General features: G+C 34.3%; 2 protein-coding genes across 3 annotated transcripts in view; both read right to left on the reverse strand.

Annotated features, from left to right (window-relative positions):
* Window positions 1-4,415: 4,415 nt before the first annotated feature.
* LOC115209798 (peroxiredoxin-5, mitochondrial) lies at window positions 4,416-21,540 on the reverse strand. 2 transcript variants are annotated; one of them, XM_029778345.2, is made up of 6 exons: window positions 21,371-21,540; window positions 14,093-14,227; window positions 11,185-11,316; window positions 7,514-7,552; window positions 6,529-6,584; window positions 4,416-4,757 (listed from the first exon to the last, which is right to left on the reverse strand). In XM_029778345.2, exons 1-6 carry the CDS (start codon window positions 21,383-21,385, stop codon window positions 4,652-4,654), a joined length of 483 nt encoding a protein of 160 aa, XP_029634205.1. In that variant the 5' UTR covers window positions 21,386-21,540; the 3' UTR covers window positions 4,416-4,651. The 2 variants fall into 2 exon arrangements, with proteins under 2 accessions (XP_029634205.1, XP_029634204.1); XM_029778344.2 differs by lacking the exon at window positions 21,371-21,540 and adding an exon at window positions 20,320-20,660.
* LOC115209315 (aldehyde dehydrogenase, dimeric NADP-preferring) overlaps window positions 17,587-22,603 on the reverse strand; it is a 65,088-nt gene continuing 60,071 nt past the window's right edge. The window contains exon 15 of the transcript XR_004998364.1: window positions 17,587-17,598. The gene's annotated coding sequence lies outside the window, so the exon portion shown is untranslated. The remainder of the gene's footprint in view (window positions 17,599-22,603) is intronic.

Genomic DNA, 22,603 nt, shown 5'->3' on the forward strand with positions numbered 1-22,603 from the left:
CACTTGTTTCCAAGCAAGGTAATATTTCCCCATGGTCAGTCTTTTTCATGGAAGACTGGAAATGATGATGCTCATTTACAACCATTTTGTGATCTCTAGACACACATACATTGTAGTCGTGGCCAGTGCCAGTGACACATAAAAGGCACTCTTGGAATGGTTGGTATTAGGAAGGGTATCCAACTGTAGAAACCAAGCCAAATTAGACTGGAGCCTGGTACAGCTCTCTGGCTTATCAGTCCCAGTCAAACCGTCTATCCCATGCCATCATAGAAAACGGATGCTAAATGAGATATCTATATATATATATATATATATATATATATATATTTCAGTTTCTGTCTACCATATCCACTTACAAGACTTTGGTTGGCCTGGAGCTATTGAAGACACTTGTCCAAGATCCTTCTCAGCCACATATCTACACACACACACATGTATATGAATAAATAAAATTATGGTTAGCATTTTTATATTCACATTTATCATGCTAGTATTGGTTGGATGAGACCTATTGAGTAGTGTTCTAATCTTAACTTCTGCATAAAGCCTTTGACATCTCTTATGCCATATATCAAACAAGTTACCATAAGGATCTTCACTGCCTTCAGCCAGACGATGAAAGGTGGCTAAAATTTACAGGCCACTGTTTTTGTTGAACAGGTCAACCTATCATTGCTTTTTTTTTTTCTATAACCCTGTGGTCAGGCCCACGTGACATATATCCATGAATTTATGTAGGACACAGGACTGTACACAGTCTCAGTACACACACAATGTCATCTTGCACAACCTGGAGGGAAATTTGCTTTTGTTGGAGTCATCATTCACAAGTGATATGGCATAGACTAAACAAAATATTCTAAAATACTTTTTATTCTGTTGGTTTATGCATGTTGAATCTACCAAGCTGCAGGTCATTTTGTTTACAGGACTCATGAACATCATTACTGTTCAAGTAATGTGAATATGATAGTATGCAGAGACAAACATATGCATTATTTCTGTCTTTCCCATCATACTGGTATACGTTAAATGTGACTTCTTGTGGTAGTCTTAATTTGACTTGCCAATGTTCAGTGATGGACAAGAACAAAAATGGTTTTCAGCATGTGTGTGGCTGGCTTTCATACAATTTTCTTCTATCAAATTTCACTCAAGTTAAGTCTATCTAAACCCCAAACCACTTGATAAAGTTTGATCTTAACCACTCAATCATGCCTGGATGTGTATGAACACATGTAGAAATGATTAATTGTCACAAGATAGATAAGAACTACAAACGCTAAATGATATTCTTGTATTTACTTTCAATTTTGTCTATGAAATAACTGTTAGACAGCCAGAGGGACTACAAATGCCTTCTGTTTGTAGGAATGACTATCTCACTATCTTGAAATTGGAAGGCCATGATACTTATGAAACTAAGACATTCTGATTTTGTTAAGTTTGACATGATTGTATTTACTTATTTTATTAAAGTTTTTTTCTTGAAGTTGACAATAAGCTTTCGTATCTTGGAATTTAAGTATTTACTTTGACATATTTATAAATTACTGTTTGCAATGAAATAGAGCTATGAATGCTTAGTGGCTGGGAGAAAAAATTCCCATAAGGCTTTCTGAATTTGCTTCCTTGACTACTGAACTATACTGGATAACCATGATCAGTCTTATTTTTGACACATGCTTATTCTGTTCCTCTCACATATACATGATATATGCCTTTTCTTACATAACCTTCCTCCTCTTGGTAACTAAACCATGCAGTTGTGCTATAGTTATATTCTCAGGTGCTATGCATATTCTATGTCCCTTTTCTCTTGTTGTATCCTTTCTATTTCTCTCTACTTATCCCTGTCCTCTTGACTTCATCTCATGTCTTGCTAACTTACAGTTATTCTTGGTCAGCATATATACCCCTTATTACATTTTCTCTTTTCTCCATATATCCCTTCACTCGCTGATATTCTTTATCATACATTCCCTCTGTTATCTCCTTACATATCTTTCTCTTATAGGACTCCTGTGTATCCCTTTCTCAGCTTTAATATACAGTTTTGCCTAACAATGTTAAGTATTGTAGGCTGTAATTGAAAGTCTTTACTGGGAAGACATGGATTTCTCAAGCTGCAATAAAGGTAACCCATCCAGGAAAGCAGTACCTCAAAACTGACTTGTTGATAAAACACAACCATTCTATGTTTTGAAGTGGTTTTAATGAGGGTAACTAGCTAACAAAATAATGCTAAAATCATGAAAATATCTAATTCAATTAAAATCCTGATTGCATATACAAGACTAACTCTATACTAGTGTTGTGAATGTTTAGTGAGGTTAGGTGGCAACCTGGCCAAGAATGCCTTGACCATCATCAAAATTGTATATATTCTTTCAGGTGTAGAAAACAAACTTCAAATGCTTTTCTTATTGGGTAAAAGAGAAAAAAACCCCTCAGTACTGCAACTGTCATTGTGGATACATTGAAAGGTAGATATAGAGATACTAGAACAGAGGTAGGTAGATGTGTGCTACATGCGAAAGGTGAGATGGAGGGGAGCAGAACTCATCGAGCAAAGAATATCCACTTTTCCATTCTTGCATGGGTGAGACAGAATTTCAAGCAGAGTTTCTACAGTAACATGCCTTTCCTAATTACTAGACATGTTTTTCATAGAAGACTAGAAATGAATAAACACTGCTTGTGTGATGTTCTTGAGACAAGAGTACAAACAAACACACATATGCATGCTCACCAGTAAAAGATATTTGCCCAAAGTGCCATGCAGTGAGACTGAACTAATATGGTTAGGAAGCAAGCTTCTTGATCACACAACCATATCTTTACTTTGTACAAATTCTTCTAAGTAGACAACAATACTTAGTTAAGTAGCATAGGTATACTGATGACTGAAAAATTAAAAGCAATGGAAGAAATGGGGTAATGTAAAATATTTAAAATAAGTGTTGGTAAAGCATCAGCAAGAACAGTTGTCACTGATTATGTATGACAGTTTTTATGAGAACTTCCATTGAACCAATTTGATAACGACAGGATTGTCTTGTCTGAATTCAATGGGTAGGTTGGGCAACACCATGATGGTAGCTATGGATATGGTTTGAGAAATGAGACGGAGCTGAGGTTTCTAGAGTTATGTAATGCAAACAGTCTAACACAAACTTCAGAAAAACCAACCAGTCACTCGGTCACTTTCCAATCAGGTGAAGGTTTGTCTTGTAGGTTTCATTCTACCCAGGAAACATGATTGTTGGCTGTAAATATTTTTCATTCTGTGAATAGTGTAACACTCAGTACCAATGATTAGTGACCTCAGGATAAGTGCTGGTTGGACTGAGAAAGAGAGCATAGAAATTGAAACAAGTTTCTTATAAACACAGGTCGAGAGAAATTCTAGGTGATGTATAAGGAAATGGAGGTTCTACGAGATAACCTGTTGAAAGCTACAAATTAAATTTGTGACTGGAGCAAGGTTCAAACCTGACTAAGGTAATGTGGTGTCTAAATATCAATGTAGATCCTTAAAAGATAAAAGGCAGGCCTGAAAAGAACAATAATGTGACAGTAAAGAACAATATCAAATTGTTAAAAGAGAAGCTTTACAAATTGGGAAAGGTTGCATAGTGGGAAAGAAAAGGCAAGAGCTGTGCATAAGAGTGGGAGATAATTTGGTGGGTAACAAATGTAAAGTGTGAGTGTAGATAATAGTGTAAATGGATGACAGATTGATAAGTGGAATAGTTTTAGGGATTAAGAAAAAGAAGTGGTTTCAAGTAAGAGCAGTAGTTAGAGAAATAGATTATAGCAGAACTGGACTTGAGCACTTCCTTGGCTATTGTCATTAAGATGGCAGGCAAAATGCTTAGTAACATTTTGTCTGTCTTTATGTTCTGAGTTCAAATTAAGCCAAAGTTGACTTTGCCTTTCCTCCTTCCAGGGTCAATAAAATAAGTACCAGATCATCATCATCATCCAATGTCCACTTTTTCCATACTTGCATGGCAAGCATATGTCAAAAACAGAGTAGATGGTTCCTTTTATAACTCTTAATTTTCATTAATTTCAAAAATAATGAAGAATATAATAAAATAACTTCATCATTACTAAGTTAATGTATGGAAATTTTCATCTGGATGACTTTAAAACAGGAAATTTGTACCAGATAACCAAGGGGGTTCTCAGTCGGTTTTATCCATTTTGATACTAACCTAAGAAAATAAGCAATTGACTGACTGTACAACTTTGCAGGCTCTGTGTGAGAAGGCTCATGGTAGAGTTTATCAATTAAGAACTTTCATTATCATGCATTTTTATTTGTAGAATTGTTCATAAATATGATCTGAGTACAAAATTCATAAAAGAAATACTTCAACAAATTATAGAAGAAAAATACAAAAAATATTTTATCCCTTTTATTTGTACAAATATTAGAAATTAACTTTTTAAATATAAAATTTAGAATAAAATCTTTTTAAAACTGACTCTACAAAACAGTTTTTAAATGTGACAAACATTTCCCAGTTGGTGGCCAAAATACAAAACACTTCAGAGACTGGTTTGGTTTTACATTTTTTTTTTGTTATGTTAAGGTAGTTAAGTTCATATATCTCACATTTTCTTTTGAAAAGAATCTTTAAATTTCACTCATCAGTTTATTGGCTGCACTGCAAGTTAATTCTATTCCACTAGGTTCTACAAGTAGCTGCTTGACAATACCATTCTCAACAACCATGGCATACCTGCAAAAACAAATTAATGTACACAAAAAAACTGGGATTGATTCATTTGACTAAAATTTCTTTAAGGTGGTGCCCCAGCATGGCCACAGTCTAATGATGGTGTAAAAATAAAAAGGGTGTGTATATAAATTCATCTTCATGATTTTTGTGTATGTGTGCAAAAGAAAGATCACAATACTCAGTAACTGAATGAAATTAGAATATGTAACATACAGGGACATCAAAGAGAGGCACCTTGTTCAAAGATCGTGAGAAAAACCAGAAAAGAGAAACAGTCAGCAGCTAAGTTACTATCGTGGATGGTTTATATTTGTGGGTAGCACTAAGGCTTACAAATAAAAGAATGAATCTGAGTCTCAAGATAACTACAAAGGAAAGGGGCTATCTTACACCTCTTACTCAAGTTCCGAAAATACTTCCGCAACATTGAATCTGGTCTCATATTTTCAAATGGAGAAGTCACAATAGTAATCATCATTTAACATCCATTTTTCATGCTGGCATGGGTTGGACAATTTGACTAGATCCTATGAGTCACAAGGCTGCCTTGTGCTCCATGTCAGTTTTGGCATGGTTTCTAAGCTGGATACCCTTCCCAGCCAAGCACATTACAGTGTGTATTGGGTGCAATTTTTTGTGTAATTGGCCCTAGTGGAGTTGCCAAATAACTTGCAAGACAGGAAAGAACAAGGAAGGGAGATAAGGGAAAAGCCCTTTCAACTAAGTGGTAGGAGTATTTGAGAGGGTAGAGAGGTGATTTTATGCCAGGGACAAGCAGCACTGTCTTGCTATAGAGATATATAACTACTATAGGGGTGGATGGAGTATCCAGGAAAAAAGTTAAGACAGTAGTGATAGGATGCAAGAGCTAAACCCTCAAGAAGCAAGAGTTGACATTAGTAGTAGATAAGCAGGTGAAAATGGTTAACGATGGGGGTAGAGGTGAATGTAGTGAATGATGAACGCGAATTGAGGTATGACTTGATAAGAAATATCAGTATGGGCATCTAGAACAAACTTAATTGTTACAGTTTTGAGAGCTCTGAAAAATAAGCTGCTCCAAATCATACTGATAACCAGCTATAGAGTTTAAGAATACACAACTTCTTTAGGTTGTACTTTTTGGAATTTCTGGAATTATAAGGTATCGTGATAATGTAATCAGATACACAAGGATAGATGGGTCTGTGTCGGCATGAGTGGAATGTAACAGCAACATTTTTACATCTGGTTTTATGTGCTGGCATAGGTGGGACTGACTGGTTTCAACACAGCACCTGCAGCCCTTTATCTTTGTGAGGGCCCTACATCCTGAATTAAGATTTCTCAATTTCTGTACATTTTTGGTTGCCTACTTTTCCAGATTCTTTCTTGCATGGTTTAACACTTTTTCACTCATCATTCTTCATGCAAATTAACATTGCACATCAGCAGGGCATGACTATCTCACTTCTTTCCAGCTTTCGTATATCCTCTATAAGCTGTGCTGATGTCTTGTGATATTGAAATATTGCACTACAAATACAAGCATCATACAGCCTATCCTCATTTAGAGGAAGAAGCCCTTTGATGCCAACATAGATAATATTTTCCCATTTACCTTGCTCAAGCTACTATACTATTGTTACTACTTCCACTGCTGATTAGATCCCTGAGGCAGCAGAAGCTGCCTACTGCTCCAAATAAACCTGTACTTTTGAAAGGTGTGTTACAAGAAGGAAGTGAGACTATTTTTAGATGAGGCTTTCACAGGTTTATGCTATAGACTTACCGTTTTGATCGAACATTTCCTAGCACTGCTGAGAGGTCGATCTCAAGACCAAGAGCCTAAAATGTAATAAGAAGAATAATAAGAATGATGACTGAATATTTTTTTTACTAAACACAAAGCCAGTTTTATTGATTGTGGCGGAATGAAAAATTGATCTGCCCCATTAATCATCATCATCATCATCGTTTAGCATCCGCTTTCCATCTCACTGCTTTTTCTTTAGTTCAATGTTAAATGTTTATTATATTGGCTCAAGATAAAAATTTATACCAGAGAGCAACAAGTACAGAATTGGTATGTATTTTATTAGTTCTGGCAAAGGAAGACAAAGCTGACCAGCATGCTGAGAGATGACAGTAAATCCTAGAAGGTTTTTAGTGTTCAAACTGTTAATATTTCGATTCTAATTTTAATATTATTACCCGGACAAATAGTCTTTATAGAGATATCAAACTTCAGTTTTATAACAGACAAAAAAAATGAGACACTAAAACTTGTCTTTCTAAAAATGAAACTTCTAATAAAATATGGAACTCATATTTTTTGCCAAAGAAGATGGCAAATCTTTAAGAGGGTGGAAATGTAACCAACTGAGCTATTTTACTGGAACTAACTTTCATTGATACTAAAAAGATCTAAGCACAAATATTTGAGACAGTTATAAATATAAGAGTGAATTACAGTGGGGCAGTTTCATAATCCTTTCATTGAGCCATGAACAGACAGTGTGACTTTGAGCAAAACATTTAATTCTTAATGGCCTGGTCAACTTAGTTACAGACAGGTTAATATGGGGATAATACAATCACTATTTCTGATCAGCTGCAGAACTGAATTCAGAGTTAATTTTAAGTATAGCTTGGAGAGAAATAAAGAGACTAAAAGTCTATTAGTGATATTTGGTGCTTACAAATAAAGTAGGTTTCACAGATATGACATCAAGAAGGTAACACTGAAAAAAAAAAAAAGAGAGAGAGAGATTTACCTTTGTAAATTCTGCTTGTATGTCTGCCAACATTCGTATCTGAAATAAAAGAAAAAAAAATTTGTTGAATAATTTGTACTCAAAGAAACTTAGGGTTAGGGTTCCTTGAATGGTACATGAAAAGCCCCAATGGCCTTGACAAGGCAGAAATACATTTTTCTCTTTCTTTTGCATACCTCTCTGAAGGATTGTGGATAGCTATCAAACAAAATGTGCCATACTTTAGGTCTTTCAGCAAAATGTTCTATATCTAATATTTCCTTGTTCAGAAGAACGTTTATGAACAATAGTGCTTTTTTATTGCTCAGCACAAGACCAACACCTGGATGTGGCTAAGAAAAAGTGAGCTGAAAGGATGCACTAAGGCGCCAATATGCAGTACTCAGGAACAAGCTCTGAGAACACATTACACCAAGTTCCAAATAGATAAAAGTGGTAAATCTCCCTTTTGTATGATGTTGTATGACATCAAAAATGAAATTGTTTCACATATTGTTAGTTAGCATAGCAAATTAGCTCAAAAGGGGTCATGATAACAAAGCTAGGTATGTTCATTGGAGATTGAGAAATATGACCTTGAAAGGACATTGAAATGGTATGATCGTTAACCAGCTGCCACTGAGAATAATGAGTATTAGATCTTGTGGAATTTTACAATCCAGTATGTTTCAGTGACTGATGTTTGGAGATTAGACATTATTGTAGTAGATAAAATGATGAAGGAAATGAAGATCATAGATACTGCTGTACCAAGGGTGATAATGAACTGGAAAAGATGAAGTACAAGCCACTAAAAGATGAAATTGCACGAATGTGGGCTAAGGAAGAAAGTAACTGTCATCCCACTAGTTATAGGACACTAGGTGCATTAACAATCAGGTTTGAGAAATTTGTTAGAGAAAATGAGATTGACAGTAGAACATTCTCAGAAAACTGCTTTATTAGGAGTAGCAAAGATTTTGAGATTGGTACTTAGATGTTAAATATCATGGAAAGAGACTCTGTGAGACTCTTGACAACAAGTTGTCTGCTCTTATAAAATTAACCAAAGCAAGTGAAATTGACAGTTCTGAGAAATGAAATGGAAATAGAATAATAATAATAATGATAATCACTCACTCTCTGCAAACATATAGTTTAGTTGCTGCTATAAATAAATAGGATGCTTATTTACATTCGAGGATGACTCAGAGAAAAAATCATAAGCTAAGATCTTAGCATTATAACACAGTTTTATGTATATGTATATGAAATGTTTTTACCCTGTGTCTTCAATTTAGATCTGAATTTAATTTTCCTGACCTTGAATTTAAGTAATTTCTTGACAGAAACTTTTTCCCCCATGAGGTACAATCTCAATTTCACACTCTCTATTCATCTCTCTCTCTCTCTCCCTCCCCCTCTCTGCAAACATAGTTTTGCTGGCGCTATAAATAAATACGGTGTTTATTTACATTCCAGGATGTCTCAGAGAAAAAATTGTAAACTAAGATCTTAACATTGTAATACACAGATGTATGTATATCTGAATATATATTTGAAATATTTTTGCCATGTGCCTTAAATTTAGATTTGAATTTAATTTTCCTATCCTCAAATTTAATTAATTGGCCAGATGGCCAATCTAACCCACTTTGCTCCTAACATAACAGACCAAACCTGAAACCCATCCAATAGGCCCTACCCCTACCCACAAAATATCTCCCCCAAATAGATATGAACACATGTCAAGGAGGATGAACATTAGCACTCCATTTTGGAAGGTCATAGAAAGTGTTTGAAATCAATAATGACAAAGGTTATCCTACCAATTCAGTCAACTACAAGAACAAAAGCAGCGAAAATGATCAGAGACAGAAGTGTAATGATAGCAAAAAATTCACTGCAACTAAAGGAACTAGTCAAAGAGAACAATAGCTTACAACAGTGCTACCACCGCCAATAACAATACAAGCAAATGATAATAATACTAATAATAACATGCCCTGGGTATGGCATGAAACTGCATCTGGTTATGGCATCAGGACATGGGACGAACAAAGTTATCCTTAACCACAACTACCTTCAGGTCACTGTTGGGCAAAGTATAGTGCCTGTAAGCCCACCTTGAGACCTAGAAATACTAGGTTGGTGTCTGGCAGGGTGAAGCCTATCTCGTGGGAGGAGGGATCCCTTTAGCCTTGGTCAGAAATCCCTCTAGAGAAGGTGACTCAATAAAAACACCGATGGTTGTACCACCTCAACACCAAAATTCTCAGGAGTTAAAATGTCAAATACAAAGATATTAAACAATGAATTGAACAAAACTGACACTAAAATCAATGTACATGAGGGTAGGAGTGGACTCTTGGAGCCTTGGCTAGCAACCCACCTAATCATGATAAAAGTACTGGCGATTGCACAACCTTACAAATACTACCTCTAAATGAGTGATGTCAAAATTAAATAATAACCACAACTGCACTAATAGGATTGGAACTGATAACAGTGAAGGTGTTGCAGGCAGGGAGTATCTGATCAGGCTCTGGCAGGTCGTCATCAATCAGGACCAAAATCACAGTCAAAAGTGCAAAAGAAAAAGAATGAAATGGGAAAAAGATGAAAACAAAATATTAGAAGAATGCTGGCTGAGTAGTGAGCCAAATAAAAGAGGCTTCATGAATCGAATGAAGAGAATATGAGATGCAAAAAGAGGTTTGAAGCATCTGCCCAGTGACCGATAGACCAAGCAAGAGCAATCTGTAGGAATGACTGGATTATGGGAGTAGAGATTGAAGAAATTCAGAGAAACATGATAAAAGAAAAGAACAGAAGGAGAGTGAAACAGCATGTAAAAAGTGCCAGTTACACGACACTGGGATCAGCATGACTACGATTTCACATGGCTTGATGGGTCTTCACGAGCATGGCATATCACCAAAGGTAACTTGTCATTGCCTCTGTGAGGCTCAACATTCGAAGATCATGCTTTCACCACCACGTCCCATGTTTTCCTGGGTCTACCTCTTCCACAGGTTCCATCCACTGTTAGAGTTTGGCACTTCTTCATACAGCTGTCCTCATCCAAATGCATCACATGACCATCTATATTAGCACAAAATCAAACTTGTGTGGGACTGATATTGGTGATTAAATCAATCCTTTATACTATTCATTTAGTTTATTCAACCTAGACGGATATGAAGATAAATCTGACATTGGCAGTACTAACCATTGTTACATTGGTATAAGGCTCAAAAACTTTCATAACAAATGGATCGTTGACTGCCACACAGTTAATAGATGTGATCCCTTTCTTTTTGAGTTCATTATGTTTTTCAATATAACCAGGCAAATGAATAATCTATAACATAATGATTGAAGAAGTGGGACTGCATCCAATTTATTTTTGCCTCATGTTATTAAAAAAGTCCTAACTTTGAAATTATAAATGAATATTAAAAAAATCTGTAAACCATAACATTTATTCGTATATCAGAAATAAATTATAATGCTTAATATCAAGTTCCTGAAACTTACCACAAAATTGGAAACCCCAGTCCAATGTAGCTTCCCAAAATATGGTGTGATATCATGACCTATATCTGGAAATGATTATACTATTTTAAAGAAAAAAATATGTGACTATTGAATTACTCCAGATGCCATTCCAAATTAAATCAAAAGCTCACCTTTCCTGTTGCATTATGGGTTTCACCCCAAGCTTTCATAACAAATGGATCGTTGACTGCCACACAGTTAATAGATGCGATCCCTTTCTTTTTGAGTTCATTATGTTTTTCAATATAACCAGGCAAATGAGACTGCAAAACCAAAAATATATGTTATTTTACATGTATCACTATATGTTAGTTAAAGATTTTTCAGATCATAAAAACTATATAAGCTATCGTTAATTCAGCAATAAAGCAGTTGGCCATAGTTGATTATTTTGTGGCTAAAGGGTGAAAAACTGACATCCCAACCACCAGTGCTGCATTGTATCATTTAAAAAGAAACCTAATTATTAATGGCTCAACCAAGTGAGCTACTTATATAATATAGGGCTTACAGTAGTATTTCAGGAAGAGTTGGATGCACTTTTTGCAGGTTGAGTGAATATGTAGAGGCTTCCTTGCAAGGAACATATGTAGCCTGTACTATATCTATCAATACACACACATGAATGTATGTGCACATGTGTGTGTGTGAGAGGGGATGTAGGTATAGAGATTAAGATATATATATTCCTTGTTTGTTGAGTTCACAGGACTTCAACATCCTCATGCATGTTGGTGTGCAGCATTGAGAGTGATCACCTTAAATACTTAGGGCACTTACTTTAGGACCTTCCAAATCAATCACTATTTTTTGCCATGTGCCCTATGTAAACTTTGGATGTACAAGAGACGTAGTGGGATCATAGGTAAGCTGTAGGACAAGGCCACCACATGTAGCAGTTGTACAAAAATAATTAATGGCAAGAACACCTATAAAATAAATTCTTTCAAATACACAGAGGGCTTCTTGGAAGATTTGTGAATGCTGGAAAGATATGAGGTGAGAAGGTTCCATTGGACATAGATGTTGGTTAGTGTGCATGAGTGGCAAATTACTAATGAACTAAGTGAAATATTTGATATAAGAAGAATCAGATGTAATTTATTTCATCAACTCTGAAAAGGTGAAGGGTAAAGGTGATCTCAGCAGCATTTGAACTTAGAATGGAAAGAGCCAGGACAAACAGCCCAAAGTATTTTGTGATACCCTAATGAAGCTGCCAATTCACTACCTTCAACATATCTAATAATAATCCTTTCAAATAATAACAATAATCTTTTCTAATAATAATAATAATAATAATAATAATAATAATAATAAAGGCACAAAGCCTGAAATTTTAGTGGAGAGGGCTGGTCAATTACATCAACTGCAGTGCACAACTGGTACTTATTTCATTGATCCCAAAAGTTAAGATGTTTTTATTATAAATCATTAAATAGTAAATATTTGCAGAGATAGCAAGAAATATGTGCTTTGAATCTCATCAAAAAGTTTAGCATATTTTAAATGAATTATTGTTTATAAATGTATACTTTGTGTATGAAAGTGTGTACAAAGACCACTATTTTTCTGGTTTACTGATCTAGACCCTTAGTTCCCATAGGATTAAGCTACATGATATATCATTAAATGCCTGAGATTATTTGTTAATAAGATAATAATTTTCTGGATTATGAACCTCTTCTTCAGAGTGTGTATTTATATTTGCATCTGTTCTAGGTTCTGAATGGTTTGATTCACTTTCATACAAAGAATCTTATTTCTGAGTATGCATAAGGTCCAGACAGGATTCAAACAACTCTTTTTATTATTCAACCTTTATTAGCAAATTAAAAGATAGTCCTTTTCTTATCAAGTAAACCACTGATGTGGGTATTAGGTAACATATCTTTGGGTATATACATGGTTACAAACAGGATTCAAAATAGGAACTTTCATTTCTGAATCAAAAGTAGTTATGTGCTTTTAGCCAAGTGACTAAGTATATTATTACACTTAGTTTAGAAATACAGTCTCCTAGTTTGAATCCACTCAGCAACCATATAAATATCCTGGGATAAACAATAACAAGTGCAATTGTGAATATTGTAAATCTATAGATAAGATTAATGGCTCATATGATAATTACTCTCTTGAACAAGATCCAAATCTTTGATAGCCTTATTTACTGGTAAACTGCATGTGCAGGATTTGAATTCTAGGTCAAAAGCCATAAAACACCACAAAACATTCAAGCACTTTAACACTTCACATTAAGAGTGACACTTCTTCCTTATGTGATCCAAAACTGGTTTTATTTATAGATGAAACATTAGGTCAAACAATGTAAGGTTTGAATCACAGAACTATACTTAATCAAAATCAGTCACATGCAAACTACTACACTGTATCTGTGATACTAGATGTTTAATGATAACAATTTGCTGCATAATTTTCTCTATTACTGACCTCATCAGGTGTATATGAAGATGAAGATTTTCAATGAATTATCTTGTGACAATTGTAACATTCATGACTTTCCTAATAGCAAAAGGCTTGGCAGTTAATTGGAAATGGAAATAACACTACAGATATAGCTCTTCACTTAACAGCAGACAAGGACACATCATACACACACCCTAGCAACAATTTTATTTTGCAAATATAAACAAAATTGAGCCCATACATGTAGTCTGGGAGTGAAATCAGTTTTCTAAACGATTTGACACAAAGTTCTGACATTAAAGGTTGCAAGGTTCAGTGGTTCTCTGAGTATTTTCAATTGATTTAGTAAGAGTGCTGTAAACACTATATGAGCAGCAACTGGTGCACTAACAATGACAATGATTAGTTAAAAGAGTGGAGACAAAATATGGAGAATAACATCCAGCCAAGTGGAACAAGTAGAGTTAGGTATATTGCTCAGAGGCACTAGTAAGAGTTAAACTTGTAGCCAGTCAGCAGTCAAGTATTTTAATCTTGGAGCCAATTCACCCCATATTACATACATCCTTTAAGCTATCAGATCTCTAGAAAATAAAACAAGAAGCAACTTACTTCTGAACAAGTAGGAGTAAATGCACCTGGTACACCAAAAATAACATGCTTTCCACTACCAAACAGTTCACTAGAATTCAGTTTGGTGTTAGGGTTGTGTTCAAAGAGACTGGCACTGGGGATAGCATCACCAACCTATAATGTAAGAGAAAACAGTACAAATATACATGCGCACACATGAATATGTGAATATATATACCATCAGTAACTTTTTTTTCAGTTTTAATAATTTCATTATAAATATAAATCATTGTACTTTAATATTAGCATATATGGTGTTCTTATGGAGATGTAAAGTTACAAGTCATATTCATTGTTGTTGTTATTATTATTATTATTATGGATCTTTTTGGTTTGAACGGCAGTTTTTTCTAGTGGTGTCATATGAAATTGTCACCCATAATTATGACCCTAGTATCGATCTATTGCATTTCAATCTATTTTAGGGTTAGGGGAAAGGGTATCTTTTTTCTTCACAAATGTAAATAAACCCAATCTGTTTCTTAAATGAGGGACATATTCATGTGGCACAGAATGTTGTTTACCTCAATGGACGTCAGTGATTGGTTGAAATTGCAGAAATTGAAGAAAAAAACAACAAATATCTTACAAACTATAGAATTTTCTCAATAAAGCAGAGAGAAAAAGATGTTTTATAAACACATTCTACCAGTATAGGAAGTTGAAAAGTTTTTTAGTTACCTAGAAATTATGTTAAAAACTGCCGTTCAAACCAAAACGATCCATTATTATTATTCATAAGCAGGCAATTATCAATCCAAATGACAATTTTCTCACAAACTACTAGCTGTATAATGATATTTATGAGAGTGCTAAGTTTTGTAGAGTGATCAATGATAAATTTCAGAGAGATTTCTAAATTTCTCACCCTGGTAGAGATTTAGAAATCACAAAATGAAGGTATTTTGGGGCTTAGTTGATTTTCATAAATTTAATTAAGAGAACAGCAGCAATACATATTTAAAGTTCTTCTAGGCTGTAGAAGTGGATAAAGTTAGTTTAATGTTCATTATTTGAATTATTTGCAAGGCTAAAGTTGTAAGGAAAGGGAACTGCAGGAGAATCCATTGTTTAGAAAGTACTGCGAAATATTTCAGTGAGACAATATGAATTAAGAGAAATGAATAGAGAGAAGGAATGGTTGGCAAATATTCAGAGTGATACTGACAAAAGGCTTGCCTCTCAGATAAATAGCTATTTCTTGAATGTATTCCAGAATGTGTGTAGAGGTCAGATATAGTTTTCTAGTGTTAAGCAAATCTGCCTATTGTATAAACTTAGTAACTGCTCAAGACTGATATATTTTTCTGGCTGTGAAGAGTAAGTCCATCCTTTGTGAAGTAGACTCGGTTTTTAGGAAGAATATGTGGTAAAGTGGGTTACTCTGAAGATTGTGAAAATATTGTAAGCTCTAGCGTCTGTAGGAACAAGTTACTTTTAGCTCTATAACAGATAATTCATTGTTGTGAATTTGTTCATATTTTTTAAACTTTTTTGTTGTTGTGAAGGGTTTTGATGAATGAAATAAGTTCCTATAGCAGTATCTGACAAATCTAGCTAAAACCTATGTTTAATAAGTAGTTATTAGATAAATATATAGTATTAAACTAAATATTTAGAAAGCAATATGTAAACACCATGAGTACACATTTGTCAAATACAGAAGAAAGACAGGTCTAAAGAGGTTTCATAAATTTGCTATGCAGTAGACAAATTATTCATTTTTCTTACATAAATTAGTTACACCCTTCTGAAATTAGGCCATTCTTGCTACCTTTATAGTTTGATTATTGATAACTAAAATACAAAATAACAATACATCACATACATCCCAATAATTTAGTGGCAAAAGAGACTGATAGAATAAATACCAGGCTTAATAAAGGAAAAAATAACTACTGGGGCGGATGCGCTCGACTAGAGTGTTTCTAAATAGTACTCCAGTATGACCGCAGTCTAAATGACTAAAATAAGTAAAAGATAAAAGATCTGTATGATGTTTTTGCAATTGGATAAATATCAACAGAATTTTTAAACACGATTCACAGTGAAATCCTTGGCTCTTGCTATAATTTTGGTGCCACCTTAGCATCTGTTCAACACAATGGATGCTGTGGATAATAAAGCTGAATCATGGGATGAAGTGGAACCTTCATTTTTGAATAGTATTTGGGAGAGTATATGGCCAGATTGTATCTGTAGCGTTACAAGTTTTCCTCAAGCAGAAAGTCTGCATCAAATTCAGAAAGATATTGCAACACTTGCAAAGGATGTAGGATTTGAAGGAGTCATAGAAGATGATGTGAAAAAGTTCATCTTATAAGGATCTGATGCTGTTAGGAATAAAAACATGCTGAGAATACAGACAAGACAATGGAAGTTCTATCTACACCGCTTAAATTGACTACAAAAATTATTGCTAAAGGATTAGCATTTATAGAGGAAGGTCTGCAGGTTTTTGCTGATAAATGATCCCAATTGTGAAGGTAGCATAAAAATGACAGGAGGAGTTTACAAAGTGTGATTTTTACCCCCAAAAAAATCTGTAGGTATGCCCCTTGATAATATGAAAATCAATAGGAAAATTTTCTTTCTTTTTTGGCTTTTTTTCTTTATCTTTCTTTTGTAAAATATATTCCTGTTCATATTTTGAATAAAACCTACTGCCTATGTAAAAAGCACCATCCAATCGTGGCCGTTTGCCAGCCTCGTTTGGCACCTGTGCCGGTGGCACGTAAATAGCACCTACTACACTCATGGAGTGGTTGGCGTTAGGAAGGGCATCCAGCCGTAGAAACATTACCAGATCAGACTGGGCCTGGTGGAGCCTTCTGGCTTCCCAGACCCCGGTTGAACCGTCCAACCCATGCCAGCATGAAAAGCGGACGCTAAACGATGATGATGTTAAAGACTTTTTCACTTCCCGAGCGTTAAACTAATACATCTGTTTGTTGTCTACACCACCTGTCTTCGTCTTTTGTTTTTTTTTGTGAATTCTCCCCTATATATATATATGTATATATATATATATATATATATACACATATTCTTTTAACTTGTTTGTTAATCGACTGCGGCCATGATGGAGCACCGTCTTTCGAACAAATCGACCCCAGGACTTATTCTTTGTAAGCCTAGTACTTATACTATCGGTCTCTTTTGTCGAATCGCTACCTTATGGGGACGTAAACACCAACATCAGTGTCAAGCGATGGTGGGTGGGTACAAACAAAGGCACACAAATATATATATATATATATTATATATATATATATATATATATATACACGATGGCTTCTTTCAGTTTCCGTCTACCAAATCCACTCACAAGGCTTTGGTCGGCCTGAAGCTATAGTAGAAGACACTTGCCCAAGGTGTCACGTAGTGGGACTGAACCTGGAACCAGGTGGTTGGGAAGTAGACACTCCTAACACGAAATGAATTTTCTTATGGGGGGGGGGGGGGAAATTATATATATATATAATCTTGTATATAATTTTCCCCCAGAAGATAGAGTGACATGGATTGCATCTTCTAGCAGGTCGAGGGATACTATACAAATTCCCTTGATGTATCGCTAAACTTTACAGTTACCACAACTAGATGGATCAAGTCATTTAAGAGAAGCTAGAAATACGAATTGCACTTCTACGGTTGATGTACAATTTTCATTGACTTCAAAACTAAAGGCTTAATGGAGGTAAATGGAAATCGTAAAGTTCACCTTTTCCTTGAACATTCAGAAGTGAAGTTAAACAGACAGTTATCAGGTGGCCTAGAGATGTGCTAAAAATAACAGCTAAACAGCCCTTAAATCACTCGGATTTTTGTTGTTGTTGTATAGTCGTATGAATTCCCCAGTGTAGAACGCAAATTCGCAAAAATGTGCTGAAAATTCCAAAGAATAAAAACATTATGAGGGGTTATATGAGGTGCTTAATACAGAATTCCGCCACAGCTACTGCCAGAAATCGAAACCGATTCGCTACTCGATTATAATCTAAAACGAAGTATTTAATCGGGAACTATAGAAAATGGTTTGAGCTTTTTGACTTAGAAAATTCCTGTTTGTTTACGTTTAAAGCTAAGGTCAAATCAACTTATCGGCATGACCATCTATTTCAAAACAGTTTTATTGTTTTGTGAATTTTATAGAATTTCGCTAATAAACAAACGTCATTGACTCGTTGTCATTATTATCGTCTGCCACAAAAACGATGCTTTATTGCATCTAATTCGGTGGTTTCAATTTTTCTTTCCACAAAAAATGTCTGAAATATTTTTACATGGATATTTATATAATTGAAAGAAACACACAAATATAAACAATGCTTGAAAATTCAAGGTCATGCCGGTTCGTAGTCAAAATATACGATGTAAACAGACGACCGGTTCATCGACATGTTGGCCCGGCATGATTCGTGGTAGTCAATATTAAATATATTTCGAAACTAAGTCGGTACCGACCTTGAGAAAAAGTACGAACAATGCAACATCGATTTCCAATTTAATTTTTATACGACTCATCAATTTAACAATAAATATTTCTGATAGTAATCAACTTAAGGTCTGCTTCATACACACACACACACACAAGTCCAAATTGGTGTCCTGCATATTTTGAAATAACATTTTGCAGAAATACAGTTTTGGGAGTGCAAATTACCTTAAAAAAAAAAAAAAAAAAAAAAAAAAGTGAAAAATATTAAACCCGCGGAAATTGGTGGGAACATAGTCGAAGCGGAAGAATAATCCGAAACTCCAACGAAAATTGTTTTTTCTAAATGTTATCAATATAATCGTAATCTGTATCATTTCCAAACAAAGTTATCAAGAAACAGATTCGGTGGGTGGGGGTCTATAATGTGTAGTTTATGATATATATATATATATATATAAGGTTGTCCCAAAAGTTCGTAGAAAGTCTTGGAAAATAATGGTCTTTATTTCGAGGAATAATTTTTGTTGTTTTTGTTAGTACTTGGCGAGTAAAAATTCAATTTTCGCAAGTGTTTACGAACTTTTGGGACAACCTAATATATATATATATATATATATATATATAATGTGCATACATATGTATTTATGTTGAATTATATATAAAAGTAATTTAACATTAAACTGAAGGATTTCATTAGAAATATCCAAAGTCGGTGGGAACACACTTGTGTAGGTATGTCAGTTTATTCGATTAATACAGGTTTATTAAACTTCTACAAGAATGTTGACTGATTTCGAAGAAGTCATTCATATGTATCGTCTTTATCTTAGAGTAACATAATACCTACGAAGCCTTTTTTGGGGCACATAGTTTTATTTATATATATATATATATATATAATATATATATATATATAATGTGCATACATATGTATTTATGTTGAATTATATATAAAAGTAATTTAACATTAAACTGAAGGATTTCATTAGAATATCCAAAGTCGGTGGGAACACACTTGTGTAGGTATGTCAGTTTATTCGATTAATACAGGTTTATTAAACTTCTACAAGAATGTTGACTGATTCGAAGAAGTCATTCATATGTATCGTCTTTATCTTAGAGTAACATAATACCTACGAAGCCTTTTTTGGGGCACATAGTTTTATTTATATATACATATATATATATATATATATATATATATATAAAACTAGTTTCACGTCTAATGTACAAACTAAATAAATCAATTTTGAAAAATTAATAATATATATATGTATATATGTATACACACAGAGGTTTGAGAAAACTCAAAACATGAATGTATATCATGAATATTTTATTACGCGTTAGATATGTAATAAAATTTGTATATACTATTATGAATATATGTGTGAATGTATTTTAACCGGCAACCAATTACGAAAGTGCCTCATGGGCCGAGAGTTACCTGTATTAGTGCTTATCAGATATAAAATGCCCTCTTACTATATCGGTCAGAAACAAAAAGCACAAGCTAAAAGAAATAAATTTATATAACACATACCACACCGACATAACATTGAATAATGTGATAACGTTAAAAACGAAAATATAATTTTCCCCACTCGACAATCAAACTATCTAAAATCAGTCACCTAAGTTGGTTGGAAAAAGGTTAGTGTTGATAAACGTCCAGGTACAAATATATTCCCTTCTAATTTTGATATCACCAAAGACAAACCACTTTTCTTTTAATAAAACTCACAAAACAAAAATTCCGACTGACCTTGAGCGCAGCTTGGACCGGCTTCGATGTAGATAGTCTCCGTGATCCATTTATATAAGAACTTTTACAACGGATAACAGCAGAAATACGACTACACGCCATTTTATATAAGAAGTACAAACACACTTGACAATGGAAATGCTAAATGTTTCCAACTGTAGTTTTGTTTAGTGCGTTCTTGGACGGGAGCTGTTGTCACATCTGGTTTGACCAGAAACTCGATTGAAACTGACTCGCACAGTAAGTTCACAGCTTGGTAATCAGCTGTTCTGAAGTGTTAAATAGGACACACTTTTACTTGAAAGGCACCGCTTTCTTGGTATCAGTGTGCAGAACATAAATAAATAAATAAATAAATAAATAAATGTGTATGCGCGTGTGCATATAAAGGAAAAGCAATATAGAAAGGAATTTATATTTGATTTGTGGGTAACAAATAAAAATTCGCACATATATACGGAGAGAGAGTGAAAGATTTTAAGTGTCTTTTTATTATATCATAATACACATTTTAAATAGCTTATACATTTCTTCAATAAAATTATATATATATATGTATGTGTGAATGAGTGCGCGCACTTGTATATATGTGCATATATATATATATATATATATATATATATATATATATATATATATTATATTATATTATATCCTTGCCCTACTCGTTTTATATAACTATAAATTTTTTTACATAACTACATCTTTTCATGTTCTGTAAAACTTTTTGTAGCATATTTTATATAGATGAAGCAGCCCTGGTGGCAAAATAAATGAAAATTATCATTATTAACTGCATGTTATTGAATAACTTTTTCCTTTGGTTGCATACAGTTATGCAATTCTGCCTATACTATACTATATATATCTATATCTCTCTATAAATAGCAAGAGAAAGTGACATCCTCGAAGAACCATTATAGCCATTTAAAAACAAAAAAAAAACTGCTATATTAATTTTTTATTTATCTCCTAATATTCGTCGTCCCATTGATTTCATAAATACGTACACAAACATATATAGATCAATAAACACATTAGCTTTTCTTACCTTTATGACATCCATCGTATTTTGGCAAATTAGCTTTTCTCTCACGGATGTGGAACTGAAGAAAACATAACTCCTGGCAGAAAAGTGCAAAGCGAAGAGATAAAATTAGAGCGTGCCTTTACAAGCTCTATCAACCAGAAAAGTTATTTTTGGTACCTCAGACGTAGCAACTTACGATTATGAAGGATGGGACCAGTGACTGATAGTTCTCCGTGTCTTGATCCAAAGTTTTAGTGTTCCAGTTTCCAGATGAATATATACTCTTGAAAAAGGTATTAACACCATCGATGTCTATTTTCCAATCATATCCAGTCATATCTGATGTTTCAGACTTGAGTAAAGAAATATCCAATATTTTCTACTTTTTTTGTTTGTTAACCCATCAATTTAGGGACTCTAAGGCCCACACTCTGTTGTCATTTTCATGTAATCGTTTTGTTTGTTGTTGTTGTTGGGTTGGTCTGGAGGCAGGGTTTGCGCCCATGGCCTCAACAGCCCCCCCCCACCTCCATGACTGGTATGATCAATATAGCTGATGTTCTGGAACAACTTCAAGTTGGCAATTACAGGGAAAGCAGGAAGAGAGAAGAAATTTCAATGGATTGATATTCTACAGAGAAAGGGTGTGTAGTTGTTAGTACAAAGGTGGTAGTAATGGACATATGGATGACAAGAGGGGAAGACAAGTTCAGTCAGGTGGACGAAGACAGAGCGAATACAAGAATAGTCGGTTCTGAGGAACAGAGGCCACTGTTGTTGAGATAGAAAAGACAGAACAAGTCTCCTTGTGGGCCAAAGATTTGTGTTTTGATGAGCAGCTTCATGTTAATCAGTTGAGTGGTCTTATTTTTAGATGAAAATTGATAAAATAGAAAAATGACATTAAAATTTATAAGATTAATTTTCCAAAGTCAATTAAAAATATATTGGCAATGATTCAACATCAGTGTATTCTTGATAGTGCTGTCTTAAGTCATGAGTACACTCAACAGTTACCAAGAGGTCCCATGAATCTAGGAGTCCAATATAAAAATATGCATGCTGTGATTTGCTGTCAATAAATAAATGCTTTCGGCTCTGCACATTTCTTTGCCCAGTGGCCTATATGATGCTGCTATGACTACCCTGGATACTAATATTATGTATTTCCACCTTGGTAACAGTTGGCCTAGTGCTTTACAGCAACTCTTTCTGTACATCACTGCTCTGAGATCAAATTCTACTGAGGTCAAC

Source organism: Octopus sinensis, linkage group LG3 (assembly GCF_006345805.1).
Source record: "Octopus sinensis linkage group LG3, ASM634580v1, whole genome shotgun sequence".
NCBI classification, from domain to species: Eukaryota; Metazoa; Mollusca; class Cephalopoda; order Octopoda; family Octopodidae; genus Octopus; species Octopus sinensis.